This window comes from Schistocerca americana, chromosome 4, assembly GCF_021461395.2.
Source record: "Schistocerca americana isolate TAMUIC-IGC-003095 chromosome 4, iqSchAmer2.1, whole genome shotgun sequence".
NCBI lineage: Eukaryota > Metazoa > Arthropoda > Insecta > Orthoptera > Acrididae > Schistocerca > Schistocerca americana.
The window spans coordinates 241,636,008-241,656,149 of record NC_060122.1 but is presented as its reverse complement, the minus strand read 5'-3'; the positions used below and the strand labels follow the sequence as shown (position 1 = coordinate 241,656,149).

The following is a 20,142-nucleotide window of genomic DNA, read 5'->3' as shown; positions in this document are numbered from 1 at the left end:
CCTCTTGTACGATCCATAGAGTTTCAGTGTATGTGTAGAGAAGAGCCTGTGCTATTCTTTGCTGGTTTAGTGACCGTGATGATTGTTAAGGACAAATGAAGAAATGAGATTAGACTTTTAAGTAATTCATGTGTTGGACTTGCTAGAAGTAAGACAGTTTGATGAATTATGTGATTGTTGAACCAACACTATTGTAAATGTATTTAATCGAATTGAATGGGAGACAAATCGGTTGACTTGCAAACTTTCGAATATTTATGTGAGAAAGGGTGAATTTGTGCTTTCTGGAAGTTGAAATATACCAAGACTAAGCTAAAACTATTCTGAAAGTATCCATTTATTTCATGAGTTGAGAGGGGGGGGGAGTCTGATAAATTCCCTTAACCAGCTTTATTCTTTGGAGAAGTTTTTGGAGATCGACGTGGCCGACTATCCAGAGAAGAAGAAGAAGAAGAAGAAGAAGAAGAAGACCGTCTGTGCATACCAAGTAAGTCAACTGATGTGAGGAGGTGTGAAGTTTTCAAACCAGCTCCACATCGCTTCTTGCCATCTAAAGTGTTAGAATATTGTCCAAAACGATTATGACTACTCCAGTATTTAGAAGCTGTTGACTGCCATGGAAAATTTTGTGTGATCACAAGTAACATAATTTCGCATGAATACTTAGTCTAATATTGCGAACCACAGTCTGTACTATCACAGAAATTTCTGTAGGAATTTCAGAGTCTGTACTTTCCCGGAAACTATGCTGGTTACAGCATGCAAATTCTTTGTAATATTTGTGGTCTGTCTCACTACTTTCAGGAATAACTTAATGTCAGTGCATGCTGCAATTTTAGTTTGGAGATCAATAATCTGATTTTGTAGATCGTCTTGTAGTCATAAAAGCTGTCTTTCTATTTGAACCCATTTGAAGTCACAATATGAGGTCACTCTTTGACTTTGTATGTTGCTTAGGGTTTCTGTGTTTCTTTGTATTCCAGGGGGCCACCAACTCATATGATTCAGCAATACACAAGTGACTAAATAAACTGATTTTATTTTATGATTGCAAAAATACAACTTGGTAACAGTAAGCAAATAAAGAACTGTCAAAAAGAACCACGTGAAAAGGTAACATTGGCAAAGTTACATAGGTAGATCAGAGAACAATACGCACACTTTTAATCATTATCTAAAATCTATGCTTCTCACTTTAGAAAATCCTTTTAGAGCCAAGACTATTTGTGAAAGCAGTTATGTCCTGCTCAGCTTTTAACTTGAACAAGACCACCAACCTGTTGCTGCTCTTGTTGTAAAATAGCCACCGTCAAACTGTGGGAAAGCTGAGGACTCATTTGCAAAGCACACACTTTTTCAGCATAACATTGTCGATTGCATTGGCTGATTCACAACCAATATATTTGGATCTGCCCCTCTTCAACATTAGCTTTTCTGAATTGCAGAGGTGGTAATTGTCCTTAAGACACCTTTTATAACCAAAATCCTTCTAGCCTATTAATTTCCTATCCTTCAGTACTATAAGGTGCAATCCAAAAGATCAGGAACTGTAACCAATTCTCATGAGAAGAAAGAAAAATGTAAAATTGTGCATGAAAATGTTTAGAAGTCTGGTAAATATTGTAATGTACAATGCTTTTATTGTTTATGAAGCCAGTGAAAAGAGAAAAGGAGTAACACATATCAGGTTGCTTCTCATATAAAAATACTGGAAATTCATGGGAAGAGTATAGGCTTAGCTCAGTGTAGCAGAGCAAAAATTGCATGCCGAAACAGCTCAGCAAAGCATTTCACTAAGAAGATCCAAGTCATAGGTAATAAGAGGAAGCCTACAAAGAGATGCACAGCTGCAAGAAAACAGGAAAACAAAAGGAAACATTATTCTGGTGCAGGACTTTTGTTTTGAATATTGTTTCAAACTATACCACACCAAAAACACCTTTCTAGTGATAATGTGTGTTTTAATTGTAATAAAGATGTATTGCTAACAAACCCTGAAAATTTCAATACCTTAATATAAATAATTTCTGTACTTTCACTACTTTCTTATAAATAATTCCCCAACTACAGCAATTTCACTAAATGTGCATTCCTGTGCAGCCTGCCATGTAAACTACTGTTAGTACCCTAGGCACATTCACAGCAACTTACGCACTGAAGGATTAATCTCTGATTTGCTCCTATTTGGTTTATCACATCTCCTTTCTACAGCTACCATCAATTACCGTATTTACTCGAATTTAAGCTGCACTCAAATCTAAGCCGCACCTGAAAAATGAGACTCAAAATCGAGAAAAAAAAAATTTCCCGAATCTAAGCTGCACCTGAAATCTGCGACTCGAAATTCAAGGGGAGAGAAAAGTTTTAGGCCCCACCTCCAAATCAAAACAAAGTTGGTCCATTGTAATGTAAGACACAATTTAGGTCAAATGAATGACGATACAGCTATAGTAGTTTGGTTCAAGTCATAAGCTTAGCAGTTAAGCTTTACCAGGTAGCCGTTGCTATGCGTCAGGGGCTCTGTCCGTATTCATACGGGTACCCTTCCTTTTTCACGTGCTTTGTCTAGTTTGAATTGATTGCTTATTTTTCTTTGATCTGATGAGTGCGGTTCTCTTTGTTATAGGTGTTTACGTCACTCAAAGCTGAAAATGCATTACTGTACTGTGTCATGCACTGTTTGTCTCATTCTGATAATGAGTGTTTACGACCTGTCCCCACTCGCAGCATGGCTTGCTTTTGTGCACGCGCTACCGCCGCATACAATTTAAAAAAAGAGAGAGGAATCGTCTCATTAGCGAAACAGTGGCAAGAGACTGCTATTTTTTGTTACTTACACTGCTGCTTTCTTTGATAATGATCAACAAGAACCAAATAATACACTGCGTATGATAGAAGATGTTCTGAACGAGAGTTTAGCGAAAATTTTTCTCCGTTTGAAAATCTTTGCAGACACCTCTTTAGTACATTACATTCTGCACAGAAATTAGCATCATGTTAGATTTAAAAATCTAATCAATTGCCGTGCATCGTTTCTGACTGTATCACTATTAAGCATAAGAATAATACGAATATAAACATGACATGATATGTATATTCTTCCGCGTTTGTCTCACTCTAGTTTCGTAGTTTATTAGGCAGACAGGATTTAAATGAGATAGCAGCAAACACAAAAGAATACATGGCAAAATGTTTATATTCGTATCATTATTATGGTGAAGAGAATACTGCATGTGATTCACAATTCATAAAAGTTCCTATTAGCAACCATCTCTACTCACAGGCAGGAAAAAATTCAGAACGCAAAGTTGGTCATATTGACAAACATCCCAAACAGTATTACCAGTCGGATTTTCGTAGTGAATTGAAATGCTGCTACATTTGAAGATGAACAATACGGAATTTCTATTTACTTCGTTGGATAATGTATGAAAATGCAGTGGTCGAAACTCAGGGCAGAGAAAAGCTCGTCTTCCAACCCCCCCCCCCCCCCCCCCCCCCCCCCCCGATGCAGAGGTTTTGATGCCAGTACTCATCCTTGTGCGGCTTAGATTCGAGTAAATACCGTACACCCTCCCTCTCCTGCTCAACTATACCTTATGGCCATTCATCCAATATCATCCTCAAAATCAAACTAATTTTGCTTATGACACACACACACACACACACACACACACACACACACACACACACACACACAGCAATAAGTTTCAGTGTCGCACTGAAGAGATATACCACAGAATTTTCTTCTTCACTAACTTATGTGACGTCTGCCATATCAACAGACTATCGCTCCACACTGCATCCATGCACGGCGTATGGTATGACCCATTGTACCAGTTGTTGGAGTTTCTTCCTGTTCCATTCACGTACAGAGCACGGGAAGAATGACTGACTGAATGTCTCTGTGTGTGCAGCAATTATTCTAATCTTATCCTCACGATCACTGTGTCAAAGATACATAGGTAGGTAGGTTGGTTGGTTGGTTTGTTTGTTTAAAGAAAGAGAAGGGCCAAACTACAGGTCATTGGTCCCTTGTTCCTAATAAAACAATTCCACATGGGTGAGAATAAAATTCACGAAACATATAACACAAACCGGAAAGAAAGGAAAAGCCACAAGAACGAAGGGAAGGCAACAAATACTAGAAGAACAAAAAAGGACAAGAAAACAAGAGAGAGATGCTAGAAACAGAAGAGAGTAAAACATGACAGCAGATTACAGTGGCTGGCCAACCAAGAGAATAAAAAGTGGAAAGTCAGCCACTCTGCAACATATTAAAACCAACACCCTAGGGTGGAGGGGACAGAGGGACAAAGGACATGCGCTAAAACCTACATAGAAGTATAAAATTCACTCTCACAGATTAAACGTAAAACTATAGCTGCTATGGAGGCATTATCGCCCAACACAGATGGCAGGGTGCTGGGAAAGTTAAAAGTCTGCCGCAGAGCGGCTAAAAGTGGGCAGTCCAGCAAGAGGTGGACGACTTGTCATTTGGGAGCCACAGCTACATTGAGCTGGGTCCTCACGATGGAGTAGGTAACCATGCATTAGCCACCTATGGCCAATGCGGAGCTGGCAGAGGGCAACTGATTCCCTGCGAGAGGCCTGCATGGAAGACTTCCACACATTCGTAGTCTCTTTAATGACACACAGTTTGTTGTGCGTGCTGTTATGCCATTCCGTTTCCCAAAGCCGGAAAACCCTACGGTGTAAGAAAGATCGCAGGTCAGCTTCGCAGATGCCTATCTCCAGAAGCGGTTTCTGCGTTGCCTGTGTGAACAGCCTGTCGGCAAGTTCGTTGCCAGGGATTCCGACGTGTCCTGGGGTCCACAAAAACACCACGGAATGGCAGGACTGTTCCAGGGCATAGATGAACTCCAGAACGGACGCTACCAGAGGGCAGCAAGGGTAGCACTGGTCGATAGCTTGTAGGCTGCTCATTGAGTCAGTACACAGGAGAAATGACTCGCCAGGGCATGAGCGGATGTACTCAAGAGCATGAGATATGGCCGCCAACTCTGCAGCGAAAACACTGCAGCCAACTGGCAGAGAGCACTGCTCAACATGTCCTCCATGAACATATGCAAAGCCTACGTGGTGGTGGTGGTGGTGGTGGTGGTGGTTAGTGTTTAACGTCCCGTCGACAACGAGGTCATTAGAGACGGAGCTAATGCTCAGGTTAGGGTAGGATTGGGAAGGAAATCGGCCGTGCCCTTTCAAAGGAACCATCCCGGCATTTGCCTGAAGCGATTTAGGGAAATCACGGAAAACCTAAATCAGGATGGCTGGAGACGGGATTGAACCGTCGTCCTCCCGAATGCGAGTCCAGTGTGCTAACCACTGCGCCACCTCGCTCGGTTCAAAGCCTACGTGACCAACAGCCATTGAGCAGTCCGTGTAAACCACTTCAGAGCCGTGGGACACGTCAAGAATCGAGAGGAAGTGACAGGGAGAGTGGCAGGGTTAATGGAGTCCTTAGGACCATGCAAAAGGTCCAGACTAAGCTGTGGCCAAGGCGTACACCAGGGGACACGTCAAGAATCGAGAGGAAGTGACAGGGAGAGTGGCAGGGTTAATGGAGTCCTTAGGACCATGCAAAAGGTCCAGACTAAGCTGTGGCCAAGGCGTACACCATGGAGGCGTAAGAGAACAGACCACAAGTAGAGGTGGTAAAGGGAAGGACTCCAGTTCGGAGAGAATGGACCGCACGCGAACCGCAATCGTTAGCCCCGATCTGGGCCACCAATGCAGGAGACAGACTGCTGCAGGCGGGAAAAGGAGATGGTAATTCAGATGCTCAGGGGAACTGTGAATGTGTGCTGCGTAACTGGCAAGCAGTTGCGCATGTCTGATCTGCAGTGGAGGGACACCAGCCTCCACCGGTACGCTGCTCACCGGACTCGTCCTAAAAGCTCCTGTTGCTAATCGAAACCCACAGTGATGCACAGGATTAATGCTGAAGGCACTGCCGAACCATAAACCACATTCCCATAGTCAATTTGGGATTAGAGAAGGGCTCTGTAGAGCTGCAGCAGCGTACAGCGATCTGCACCCCAATTAATGTTGCTCAAGCAACGGAGGGCATGAGATGCTGCCAGTACTTCCACTTACGCTGACAAAGATGAGGGAGCCAAGTCAATCGAGCGTCGAAAATCAGTCCTAGGAATTGATATGTCTCCACTATAGTGAGTCGATCGTCATTAAGATAAAGTGTGGGTTACGGATGAAAGGTACGACGCCGACAGAAGTGCACGACAAACGACTTTGTGGCTGAAAACTGGAAGCCGTGGGCTAGAGCCCATGACTGCGCCTTGTGGACGGCTCCCTGAAGGCGCTGCTCAGCAACAACGGTACTGGAGCAGCTGTACGACATGCACAAGTCGTCTGCATACAGAGAAGGTGAGACGGATGGTCCGACAGCCGCTGCTAGACCGTTGATGGCCACTAAAAATAGAAAGACACTCAATACAAAGCCCTGCGGTACTCCATTCTTCTGGATATGGCTGGAACTATGGGAGTCATCAGCTTGGACACGGAAAGTACGGAGCGACAGGATGTTTTGGATAAAAATAGGGAGTGGACCCCGGAGACCCCACTCATACAATGTGGCAAGGATATGACGTCGCCAAGTCGTGTCGTAGGCTTTACGTAAGTCAAAAAAGACAGCAACCGGGTGCTGCCGTCTGGAAACGGCCGTTCGAATGGCAGACTCGATGGACACAAGATTATCAGTGGTAAAGCGACCCTGGGGGGAGCCGCCCTGACACGGAGCCAGCAAGCCACGTGTCTCCAGGACCCAGCCCAACCACCAACATACCATACGTTCCAGCAGCTTACAAAGAACGTTGGTGAGGCTGATGGGCCGGTAGCTATCCACATCAAGTGGGTTTTTACCGGTTTGAGCAGCACCGGAATGATGGTACTCTCCAGCCATTGCGATGGAAAGACACCATCGCACCAGATCCAGTTGAAGATGATGAGATGTCACTTGTAGTCAGATGAGAGATGTTTAATTATCTGGCTGTGGATGCGATCAGGCCCAGGAGCTGTGTCAGGGCAAAGTGCAAGTGCACTGAGGATCTCCCACTCTGTAAATGGGGCGTTATAGGTTTCACTGCAGCATGTAGTGAATGAGAGGATGTTCCCTTCCAGCCGCTGTTTGAGTGTGCAAAAGGCTAGGGGGTAATTCTCCAACGCAGAGGCTCGAGTAAAGTGCTAAGCAATCGCGTTTGCATCGATACATAACTCACCATTTATGGTAACACCGGGGACAGTAGTTGGGGCCTGGTACCAGAAAAGACGTCTGATATTTGCCCAGACTTGGGAAGGTGACGTGTGGCACCCAATGATGGAGACGTATCTCTCCCAACACTCCTCCTTCCATTGTTTGATAAGGTAGTGAACACGGGCACAGAGCCGTTTAAAAGCTATGATGTGCTCTACGGAAGGGTGCTGCTTATGCCGCTGTAGAACTCGCCGACGCTCCTTAATTGCTTCAACGACTTCCGGCGACCACCATGGGACTGCCTTACGCCTTGGGCACCCTAAAGAGCGAGGGATCGTGTTTTCTGCCGCAGAAACAATTGTGCTAGTCACCTGCTCAACCATCACATCGATGTTACCGTGTGGGGGAGATTCAGTGGTGACAGCAGAGGTTAAAATTCCCCAGTCCGCCTTGTTCAAAGACCCATCTGGGCAGGTGTCCATGTGCCTGACGCTGGGGCAGTGACAGGAAGATGGGGAAGTGGCCACTACCACACAGGCCATCATGTGCTCTCCAGTGGATAGATGGGAGAAGTCCTGGGCTGCAAACTGATAAATCAATGGCCAAGTAACTACCATGAGCCACACTGAAATGTGTGGTCTCTTGACAGCCAAATTGGATTCATTCAGCATCTCTCTTTGTATAGCCCTCCACTTTGATTTATACCTACTATGCACTAATCTCCGTTTCTTTTTAAGTTTCTATATACAGCTTTGAACTTTGGTAATCACTGTTGCCACTGATACCAGTTTCGATGTGGACATCTCCAAAGAGGTCAGGTCTATTTGTTGCCATTAGATCCAATATATTTCCATCATCAGTGGGGTTCCTAACTGTCTGTTCTAGTTAGTTTTCCGACAAAAAATTGAATAAGGGTAGATATCTAGATATATGATGATCTGGTGCTTCCAGTATGATAACAAGAAACTGTGGGTCATGGTCCAATGCAATAGTGACAAAGAAAGGACACAATGAGTATTAAGATATAACAGTCCATTGACGATGTCTTTATAAATAGCGCACAAGATTTGGTGATTTTGGGAAGAAAATTAGTCTTAAAAGTTTTCAAAACAACCATCATTATGTTTACCTTGTGCAATTTAGTGAAGCCAAAGGCCTAAATGTGGATGGCGAGACAGGGATTTGAAATACCATCCTCCCAAATGCGAACAAGTATCTCAACACCCATGCCACTTTGCTTCGTTTTATGAATGTAGAAGTAATTTTGATGTTCAGGTGCAATTATTCTGTTCAGTGAATTATTCTACTTTTTTTGTCTTAAGAATAAGTCATACCTGCAGTGTATTCACGATTTTCTGGTGTGTTTAGAGGAGGTTCTGTTAATAGAAAATAATGATCTTCAGGTTCAGCACGTAGATATTTAAAGATGCACTGTTCTAAGAATCGTTCCATTAAATCCCAGTCCTCCACCAGACCATGACGAACAGGATACTGGAAAATTAAGAGATGTTATTCACTGAAAATTAACTAGCAATGTACCTGTATAATTCAACAAAATACTTACAAGTAATACAATCTCACAGATAAAAAAAGTTATCTCGTAAAACATAACAGCATCTTTAATGATTCCAGATACGCTAAGAGGAGGAGAAAATAAGTTGTAGTGCTACACCAGCATCATTTCTACAATATGGTCCAAACAATGTTTAGTTTCATTAGGCTGCTTGAACTTAATCACTCATGGAATAAGTAGTCCCTGTGGAAATAAAGGTATATACGTGTGCCAAATAGGGTAGCCCTTATTATCCAATTTCCTTAAAGTTCAGCCCCAACTTCCTTCTCTTGTTCAAAACAAAAATCATAAAAAAAAGCTATTTATGCAAAATTTTAGCACCATCAAACAACTGCAAGGTTATCCTCAACGTCTGGGGTGTTCTGAAATTTTCACCCAGAATGTCAAGTTTTCAGATATATATGCACTTTCAAATTATTTCATTTACAATCACTTGTAGACATTAGTTATGGAAATCAATGTGAGTTTTCTTCAATTTCATTGATATGTGATTTTTATTCTCAATAGCACGTGATTTTATCACTGCTAAGATAATATGACAAAAAAACCAAAATTTTCCATGCGAAATACATTACGCGATTGGTCAAAAACATTATTAGATAAACACATTCATGGATGACTTTTTCCCACTACACTTAAAAAGCTTATTTGGATAGATTACCACACAAACGAACAAAGGGACATCTCTGTCTTGCTGACCGTGTTTCCAGTCAAATCCTTGGAGTGAAACTACTCTTGAAACAATAAGTTCTGAACATTTTCTTCCACAATGTACAATTCACAAAGCTTACTTCAAAGAAAACCACAACACTGGTGATTCGAAGTCTCCATTTTTTGGCAAAAAGCTAGAATTCCTACAGAAGAAATTAACAAGGTATTGGAATGGATGGCAGCTGTCATCCGAAACCTCTGTCCTATCCAAAGGCCTCACCTTCAGCCCCACTCCCAGATTCAACCAAACAGCCCTTGTCAAAGATTTACTGTCCTACTCTCGTACTCTCTGCTGGAAATATCACTTTGCCACGAAGAAAAATGATCCTGATCCTACTCCTAATGATCCAACTCCCCAGGACACTATACAAATTGAACCCTGCCTGGAACAGTTCCGTCCTCCGTCGCAGCAGGACCCACCTCCTCTTCCTCAAAATCACCCTCTCCAAACCTTCCAGGAATTTCTGACTTCCAGCCTTGCATCTCAGTCCTTCTTAAAAAACCTTAATCCTACTCCCAACATCACCACTGCTGAAGCCCAGGCTATCCGTGATCTGAAGGCTGACTGATCCATCGTCATTCTTCCGGCGGACAAGGGTTCCACGACCGTGGTACTTGATCGTTGGGAGTATGTGGCTGAGGGACTGCGTCAGCTTTCAGACAACACCACATACAAAGTTTGCCAAGGTAATCCCATTCCCGATGTCCAGGCAGAGCTTCAAGGAATCCTCAGAACCTTAGGCCCCCTGCAAAACCTTTCACCTGACTCCATCAACCTCCTGACCCCACCGACACCCCGCACACCCCTACCTTCTACCTTCTTCCTAAAATTCACAAACCCAATCATCCCAGCCGCCCCATTGTAGCTGGTTACCAAGCCCCCACAGAACGTATCTCTGCCTACGTAGATCAACACCTTCAACCCATTACATGCAGTCTCCCATCCTTCATCAAAGACACCAACCACTTTCTCGAACGCCTGGAATCCTTACCCAATCTGTTACCCCCAGAAACCATCCTTGTAACCATTGATGCCACTTCCCTATACACAAATATTCCGCACGTCCAGGGCCTCGCTGCGATGGAGCACTTCCTTTCACGCCGATCACCTGCCACCCTACCTAAAACCTCTTTCCTCATTACCTTAGCCAGCTTCATCCTGACCCACAACTTCTTCACTTTCGAAGGCCAGACATACCAACAACTAAAGGGAACAGCCATGGGTACCAGGATGGCCCCCTCGTACGCCAACCTATTTATGGGTCGCCTAGAGGAAGCCTTCTTGGTTACCCAAGCCTGCCAACCCAAAGTTTGGTACAGATTTATTGATGACATCTTCATGATCTGGACCCACAGTGAAGAAGAACTCCAGAATTTCCTCTCCAACCTCAACTCCTTTGGTTCCATCAGATTCACCTGGTCCTACTCCAAATCCCACGCCACTTTCCTTGACGTTGACCTCCACCTGTCCAATGGCCAGCTTCACACATCCGTCCACATCAAACCCACCAACAAACAACAGTACCTCCATTATGACAGCTGCCACCCATTCCACATCAAACGGTCCCTTCCCTACAGCCTAGGTCTTCGTGGCAAACGAATCTGCTCCGGTCCGGAAGCCCTGAACCATTACACCAACAACCTGAAAATAGCTTTCGCATCCCGCAACTACCCTCCCGACCTGGTACAGAAGCAAATAACCAGAGCCACTTCCTCATCCCCTCAAACCCAGAACCTCCCACAGAAGAACCCCAAAAGTGCCCCACTTGTGACAGGATACTTTCCGGAACTGGATCAGACTCTGAATGTGGCTCTCCAGCAGGGATACGACTTCCTCAAATCCTGCCCTGAAATGAGATCCATCCTTCATGAAAACCCTCCCCACTCCACCAAGAGTGTCTTTCCGCCATCCACCTAACCTTCGTAACCTCTTAGTTCATCCCTATGAAATCCCCAAACCACCTTCCCTACCCTCTGGCTCCTACCCTTGTAACCGCCCCCGGTGTAAAACCTGTCCCATGCACCCTCCCACCACCACCTACTCCAGTCCTGTAACCCGGAAGGTGTACACGATCAAAGGCAGAGCCACGTGTGAAAGCTCCCACGTGATTTACCAACTGACCTGCCTACACTGTGAAGCTTTCTATGTGGGAATGGCCAGCAACAAACTGTCCATTCGCATGAATGGACACAGGCAGACAGTGTTTGTTGATAATGAGGATCACCCTGTGGCTAAACATGCCTTGGTGCATGGCCAGCACATCTTGGCACAGTGTTACACCGCCCGGGTTATCTGGATACATCCCATTAACACCAACCTGTCAGAACTCCGGAGATGGGAACTTGCCCTTCAGTATATCCTCTCTTCTCGTTATCCGCCAGGCATCAACCTCCGCTAATTTCAAGTTGCCGCCGCACATACCTCACCTGTCATTCAACAACATCTTTGCCTGTGTACTTCCGCCTCAACTGACATCTCTGCCCAAACTCTTTGCCTTTACAAATGTCTGCTTGTGTCTGTGTATGTGCGGATGGATATGTGTGTGTATGCGAGTGTATACCTGTCCTTTTTTCCCCCTAAGGTAAGTCTTTCCGCTCCCGGGATTGGAATGACTCCTTACCCTCTCCCTTAAAACCCACATCCTTTTGTCTTTCCCTCTCCTTCCCTCTTTCCTGATGAAGCAGCCGTTGGTTGCGAAAGCTAGAATTTTGTGTGTATGTTTGTGTGTTCATCAGCCTGCCAGCGCTTTCTTTAGGTAAGTCATATCTTCTTTGTTTTTAGATATGGAAAATGGGTTATGGAGGACCCTCTGTATATACTACTGTTTGTTGGGAGCTTGTAATCTGCAAATAAATGGTGTTACTGTGAGTTTGTTTGGCTGGTTAACAAATCTCTTTGTCTATTTCAAAGAAGCAGAGACTTCAAATAGAAAACACACACACACACACACACACACACACGTCATTTGCACAAGAAGCAGATATGAAACAAGAGCTTCAAAACCAAATGATGAATAATGTACAATGTCTCTTGCTCACGTCATGTTTTAGGTTATAAGAATGGAGATCAGTGCTTAACGTCCTGTCGACAACGAGGTCATTAGAGATGAAGCACAAGCTCTAATTAAATTAAGGAAGAATGGGGAAGGAAATTGGTCATGCCCCTTTCAAAGAAACCATCCCAGTATTTACCTGAAGCGATATGGGAAACCTGAATCAGGATGGCCAGATGCGGATTTGAACTGTCGTATTCCCAAATCTGTGTCCAGTGTACTCACCTCTGCATCACCTCACTCAGTAGGTAGTATATAAGAAATAAACAGAAATTTATCTTATAGAAGATAAGTTGTGTGTATCATTAATGAAAACAATTTGTAGCATTTTGACAAAATTTTGGAATTGCTTTTTCAAAAACTTGAATTCAGAATGTCTTCAATAAGCGCTGTGATGGTTTTCATGTGCTCCAATTAATTTTCTATTAGACTAAAAAAGGGAGATGGGGCAGAGAGTATTACTTTTCACCAGCATTAACTGTTGTGTGTACTATTTTCTAATGTCAGGAGTTTTGGGAGTCATCTAATAGTTATCCAATTGAGAAGAAATGTTGTACAGGCTGTTTTTTTATTTGACCAGAATTAGGCAGTGGCAGCAGTATAATTTTATCTTTTAGGAAATTATCTACAGATTATGGCTACCTTTGTGTGGAAGTAATCTTAGAATTTGCGAAAAAAAGCACTTTCACTATAGAAATATTAAAATCTAAGAAAAGCCTTAATCGGCCTTTAAAAAAGCTCAACACAAAATAAGCTCCTATAACCACTTCTATGCATCACACATCTGTAGATAACAAAAATCTTATGAAACAGTGATGACTAAAAACCAAAATTACATAGAAAACTGTGTTGGATACACAAATCTGGGTGAAATCTAAAATGGATAAATGACACATGCTGATTTCATAAATTTAAACCTGATGTAAGAATGTTCATACCTGAGATGCTTCTATTACAAGCACTGACAAAAGAAAAATGAAACAAGAAATAGTTGCACCAAATGAGGTAGGATGTAGAGAATTAAAAATAGGCTAATGGCAACTTCTATTGCTGTCCATTACAACACACTCCACAAGACATGTACTGGATTGAATTGAAGACATTTACCCAAAAAAGTATATACTACAAGCAAGACAATATACAGAACTGTCCCTGTGAAACTAGCCTTTGTTTATTTACACAAGATACTGTATTTTTCAGTTATGAAGAAACATACTTCACAAACAACAACAACAACAACAACAACAGCAACAAAAGTACAAGCACTACTGCTACTGCTACTGCTACTACTACTACTACTACTACTACTACCACCACCACCACCACCACCAGATTGTATTGTTGATGACTACCTGCAGTTCATAATTACCTATATCTCAAAAATTACAAACATCCATTTTCTCAATTTACTCAAAAGATGTTAAAAGAGAGAAATGATACACTATTACTTGAATTCTTACTTTTACAGCATATCCAGTAGCATCAAAAGCTTCATCTCCAATGTAAAAATCTAAATCTTCTACTCCCTTCGTCAGTCTGCGAATAGCTTGATCACCAACTTTTGCAGTTTCCTTAATCGCAATTGCTGATGGGATGATAAACTGAGGTTCTTTATTTGCAGCAAACCCCAGTTTTGTATAGCTGTAACCAAAGGAAAAGTTCTACATTTTAACAATCATGGAAGTACGGCAGCCAACAACACAAAAAGAAAAGGAATTTCAATTTTTCAAAGTTGAAGTACCATAAAATCATTATTTATGATTGTCAGATTTCATTTTCTTGTATTTTCCAAAGACGTTCTCTCATCAAACTATACATATCCAGCATCCCTTCCTTTGTTAAGTACACTTTACTGTGTTTTTCAGTTTAATCTAAATGATACCAAATATGATCAGTATCAACTTTGGCGTTTATAGACTCAAATGATTTCTTTTAAAAATCAACATGCATTGTACACCGAAGATTGCATCTGTTCCATATATTCTATATGTGCAAGAGTAAACTACATGCGGTTAAACATTATGCATTTTGCTTTAGTAATATGTCATGAATTGTCTTCTGCAGCAGATGATGTCATTCAGTTCTACAATGTAATGTGAGAGGTTATTCCAGAGTTGCGTTTCTGCTAATGAGAAGGACTTTGAGAAAGTAGCTGAATGATGGAATGGGACAGAAAGGAGCTTGCTCTGATGGCAAGAGGTGTTTCTGTCATATTGTTCAGACAAGAGCATTAAGTTCGAATAAAGATAAGAGGGACAGTGTTCGCTGATAAGAAGGTAGAGAAGACAGAGGGTATGCAAATTTCTGTGGTTGTCTCCAGGATAGCTGTACACATGATGGTGAAGTATGATCACACTTAAAATAAACACAGGCATTCATAACCAGTTCCAGACACTGTGAGATTTCCTGAGAAAGGCTATGCAGGATAACATCACACTTAGATAGAAATGGTGGTCATCAGTGTACATACGAGTATAGGAGCTAATACCAAACCTTGCAGGATGCCTAATACTACCTGCCTCCGTTGGGAATTTCTGGTGCCGGACATGATGCATTGCTGGCAAGACGTCAGGTATGAGCGAAACCACTGCAACAAACTTGGCGAGAAATTTAGACTGCTATGTTCAGCAAATAAAATGTCGAAGTTGACAGTGTCAAAGGCTTTGCTGAAGTCCAAAAAACACGACAGTTGCCTCTTGCGCATCTGTGACAAGCTATAGGTTGTCTGTTACCTCTATTAAGGCAAACAGAAGTTTACGGAAATAGACTGGGATTTGTCTAGTAGCTTGTTCATAATTAGGTAGTCTGTTAGCTGGCGACAGACTATATGTTCTAGGGCCTTGGATAGTGCAGGAAGAACACAAATAGGTCAATAATCAGAAGGTGCTGCCGTAATGTCCCTTTCAGGTAGTGACTGAAGTAGCCCTGTTTCCAGGCCTCAGGGAAAACATTATTATGGTACAACATGCAAATTTTCTGCAGTAATATTTAGTCAGATGGGGAGACAAGAGAAATGCCATGTTAAGACAAACTGCAATACAAATGAATGTAATATTCCTTTCCTATAAAGGACACACACATAATGGAAACTTGGATTAATATTAGACCAAATTTCCATCTTGTGTGTCCTGTGTAGGAAAGTAATATTTCAACCATCTGTACCCATTTAAATACACATTTATATTCCTTTAATATACTGTATGATACTTCACGAAAGGCAGCTGGTTAAGTAAGTGCATACTAAGTTGGCTTATGTGCTGAAGAAGCATTTTTGCCCTGGGCATTGGGAGAGTTCACATGTCTTTTCCTAACTGCCTCAGCTGTCTGTCAGTCATCCCCCACTACACTTACAGTTTCCAAAGGCAACCTCTGTCTCCAAGTCATTAAGTGCAGCAAAAATACTTAATGTTCAAAAATGTGACTGTGTGTAATGTTATTAAATCTATGTAGGAACGGATAAGTGATGGTTGCTCTCAACTGAACTACTCTTAAAATGGTCCCTATTTGCCCAGTCAACTGCACAGCTATAGACCATGTTAGACTGCATGCAACTAAAAGGTACTATTTGCCATATTTCTCTCATATTATTAATAACTATTTGACATTGATTTGCAATGACACTGACATGCAAGAAGAGAGTTAAGCAGAGGTTAACTTACGAAATCCCTCACATGGTTGTTATACTGAGTCGCATTAATTCCAATGTGCAACCATCCAGGTTTCTCAGAGCACCAACATAGCTCATTCATTTGTGTTCTACTTACATATAACACTCAAATAACATAACTGTTTGCCAGTTTGAATAAATCTCTCAGATTATCCACAACAAGTGACAGACTGAATAAATTATTAAGTAACATTCTCAGTAAATTCATAATTACAGTTGCTTGTGAAACTTAAAAAAGTAATATATCACAGGTGCCATCACATAATGGTACTCGACTCTTTCAACTCATCATAATATTTTTATGAAAACATAGATAAACAAGTTACTTAATTCTATTAGCAGTAAATAACCAGCTTTCAAAGGCACAATCCAAGTGGTACTTGTTCTGTAAAAAAGTTATAAACAATCAAAGGTGAGGGTTTTTTTACATGAATTCCCCATTCTACATGGCAAAATCTTAAAATTATATTAATTTAGTTCAGATCTTCAGGTGTCACTTATTTTTCCATATTTTTTTAAATAAGTTCTACTGGATTATATATGCACGTGCAGTTACTACAAGAGCATTCACAAACATACTTTTAGTGCGAATACCATAATTACACTGAAAAACACTAAAAGCTGCTTTATGACATTTGATTTATACATTTTTTTAATATACATTCTTCTTGTCACTTCTCAAAGTCGCATACTCTGATGGGGCCCTTCAGCAATCCATGTGTTGTTGAAAGCTCCATGATGTACACACAGCATAAAGACGCCTGCTGGCGACCTCCAACAACCACACACAGCCCAAACAGTACCTCAAGTAAATGACAATACAGAGCCAACAAATGTTTATACTAATATATAATACCATATGCAAAAATTGCGGACCTGCACACTATCTAAAACGTACCTTTTAACATAACATTAATAAACGAAATGTTTACTCATTTGAGTACAATGAACAAGGCACAGAAAAATCCACACTTATGAATCTTAAGGCAAAAATACCAAACTGAAATACCTACACAAAAATTCTGTACCATCCTAATTCCCACCTTATATGCAATGCAAACAATATAAAGCACAGTGCTTATGCATATGCCACAGGTTCTGGACCGTCTGGCATCCATATCTATACTCACCAAGCATCCTTAAAGTATGTGGCGGAGGGTACTTTGTGTACCACTGTCATTTCCCCCTTTCCTGTTACAGTAACAAATGGTTTGCAGGTAGAACGACTGTTGGTAAGCCTAACTGAGAGCAAAAGTTTGTCTAATTTTACATTCATGGTCATTTCTTAAGATACATGTAGTAGGGAGCAATATATTGATTGACTATTCGAGGAAAGTAAGCTTCCAGGAATTTCAACAGTATATCAGATCATGATGAAAACGCCTCTCTTGTAGCATCTGCCGAGAAGTTGTTTGAGCATCTCTGTGACACTTTTGTGCTTACTAGATGAAGCTGTAACAAAAAATACACTGCTCTTCTTTGAATCTTCTCTATTTTCTTTATTAATGCTGTCTTGTTACACATACCAGACTGATGAATTATTCAAGAATCTATCAAACAAGAGTTTTTTACGCTATCTCCTTTGTGGTGAACTACACTTCCTGAGAATTCTTCCAATGAATCTCAGTCTGCTATTTGCTTTACCTGCAATTACTCCTATTTGTCCGTTCCACTAACAAGGGGAGGCCACGACATTGGGATCACTGATACTTTGCACACTTTCAGTAGGTCATCAAATAACATAATGTGCAAGTAGTAAGGTGCGCTCTCTGGCAATTTCGAGAAAATCATAAGAGAAGTTTTACGCGTCTATTGTGTAACTGATGTATCTGTGTTTATGTGCCACACATTAGAGTATATGGGGGTCAAAAGGTTAGCGTTCAAGCTTCATAAAATGACCATGTGTGAGGCAATGGTTCGACTCCTGCTCAAATCTTCATTTTTGTAGTGCATGTGTAAATTCTGTGATACTCAAAAAATTTGCACCTACACTTTTCATTCTTGCTACATTAGCTACGTGAAACCACTATGCAGGTTAACTGTCAAATGGGGCCTGCCTTTGCGTCTGCTGCTCGGAGCTTTGAGGTACAAAGTAGTACCAGGTATCTTACACCAGACTGCATATATAAAGGACCTCGTAAATCATGACAGGCATACATTTTCAGGAAATCTCTATGCGTTTGTTCATTTACTTGTTGATAGGATAGTTATAAATATGTTTGTTCTAATAACTAAATTTAATTAAAGATAGTCAGTACTCAAATAACACGAAATTCACTAAAGCCTCATGCAAATTCACGTGACTTTTTTAAAAAAATTATATTATCTCTCAAATGTCATATAAATTAAATAATGTGACCAGTGATGAAAAAAATATAGATTAAAAATTAAGGGGACCGCACGGTGGTTCAAGTCGAAAAAAATCAATTTTCGGTTTTCATCATATTTCAATAGATTAAGGTTTTATGTAAGTGCTCTGAAAGTGATTTTGCTGCAAAAAACTTTTCTCGAACATTTCAATAGCATTTTCCTACCACGTGTGTTAATGTGCCACGTCCACTTTTCTGCATATATTTTAGATCTTTATATCCCCTACATTGCACATTAGGGATATTTTTTTAAATGCAATGGTCAGCATTCTTTTGTTTCTGCTGTTTGTAAACACCACGCTTTCAAACACGCCTTTAGTTTTGTTCAAGTGTGATTGCGAATAGTTGTTATACTTACATTTGCAGTGGTTGTTTATGTGTGTTTTGTTGTGTTTATTGAAAATGACGAAATGTAAAGGCATTTTCAAAAAACGACAATTTAGAGGAAACAATTTAGAAAGCTTCCTGTACAAGAGGTTATGTCGCCTGGCAATGATGTTTCTAATTGCAATTCAGTGCATCATCAAAGAAATCTCACCATTTCAAGAGAATTACAACGAATTTACTGTAAGTGACGAGGGGTGCAGTAACATTATTATAAATTTGAGAATATTATCAGATGTAATTTCTAAATTTGTACAATGTAGACAGTGTGGTGGGTCAAAGAGTGTGAAAATTTGTGAGAGTGCCAGTGGGAGAAAAGGCCTAGCAATTGCTTTGGATTTAATTTGCACTAAATGCTCAGCTGTGGTGGTGGTAGTTGGTGTTTAACGTCCCGTCGACAACGAGGTCATTAGAGACGGAGCGCAAGCTCAGGTTAGGGAAGGATTGGGAAGGAAATCGGCCCTGCCCTTTCAAAGGAACCATCCCGGCATTTGCCTGAAACGATTTAAGGAAATCACGGGAAACCTAAATCAGGATGGCCGGAGACGGGATTGAACCGTCGTCCTCCCGAATGCGAGTCCAGTGTGCTAACCACTGTGCTCAGCTGTGATTTCATGAATGAGTTCTTCAGAACCAGATGCAAGTGCCCCTTATGAAATCAATACTAGATTAGTTTATGCCTTATGATCCATTGGCAAGGGCATGGCTGCAGGGAGAACAATTTGCTCAGTGATGAACTTACATCAAACACCAAATAAATTTGAAAAACTGACTGCAATATTAGAGAAAGCTGTATATGATGTCAGTGAGGAAAGCATGAAAATGGCTGCTAGGAAAGCAGTGGAAGAAAATGATGGATGTTTGGATATTGCAGGTGCACTTGATGGAAGTTGGCAGAAAAGAGGACATACTTCTCTGAATGGAGTAGCGACTGCCACGAGAGCAGACACCGGTAAAGTGTTAGATGTGGAGATAATGTCTAAATATTGCAAATGTTGTAAAGTCAATGAACATACAGAACACAACTGTGTGGCTAATTTTAGAGGAACAAGTGGTGGTATGGAAGTCCATGGAGAACAACAAATATTTCCATCACTCCATAGAAACAAGAGGCGTACAGTACAGCAAATATTTGGGCGATGGTGACAGTAAGG

At 41.4% G+C, this 20,142-nt stretch overlaps 1 protein-coding gene across 1 annotated transcript in view; it reads right to left on the bottom strand.

Annotated features, from left to right (window-relative positions):
* LOC124613247 (actin-related protein 3) overlaps positions 1 to 20,142 on the bottom strand; it is a 96,486-nt gene that overhangs the window by 54,182 nt on the left and 22,162 nt on the right. Inside the window, exons 2-3 of the mRNA XM_047141931.1 lie at positions 14,029 to 14,209; positions 8,566 to 8,722 (exon numbers count right to left, since the gene is read on the bottom strand). Of these exons, the coding sequence (XP_046997887.1) occupies positions 8,566 to 8,722; positions 14,029 to 14,209 (338 nt within the window). The remainder of the gene's footprint in view (positions 1 to 8,565; positions 8,723 to 14,028; positions 14,210 to 20,142) is intronic.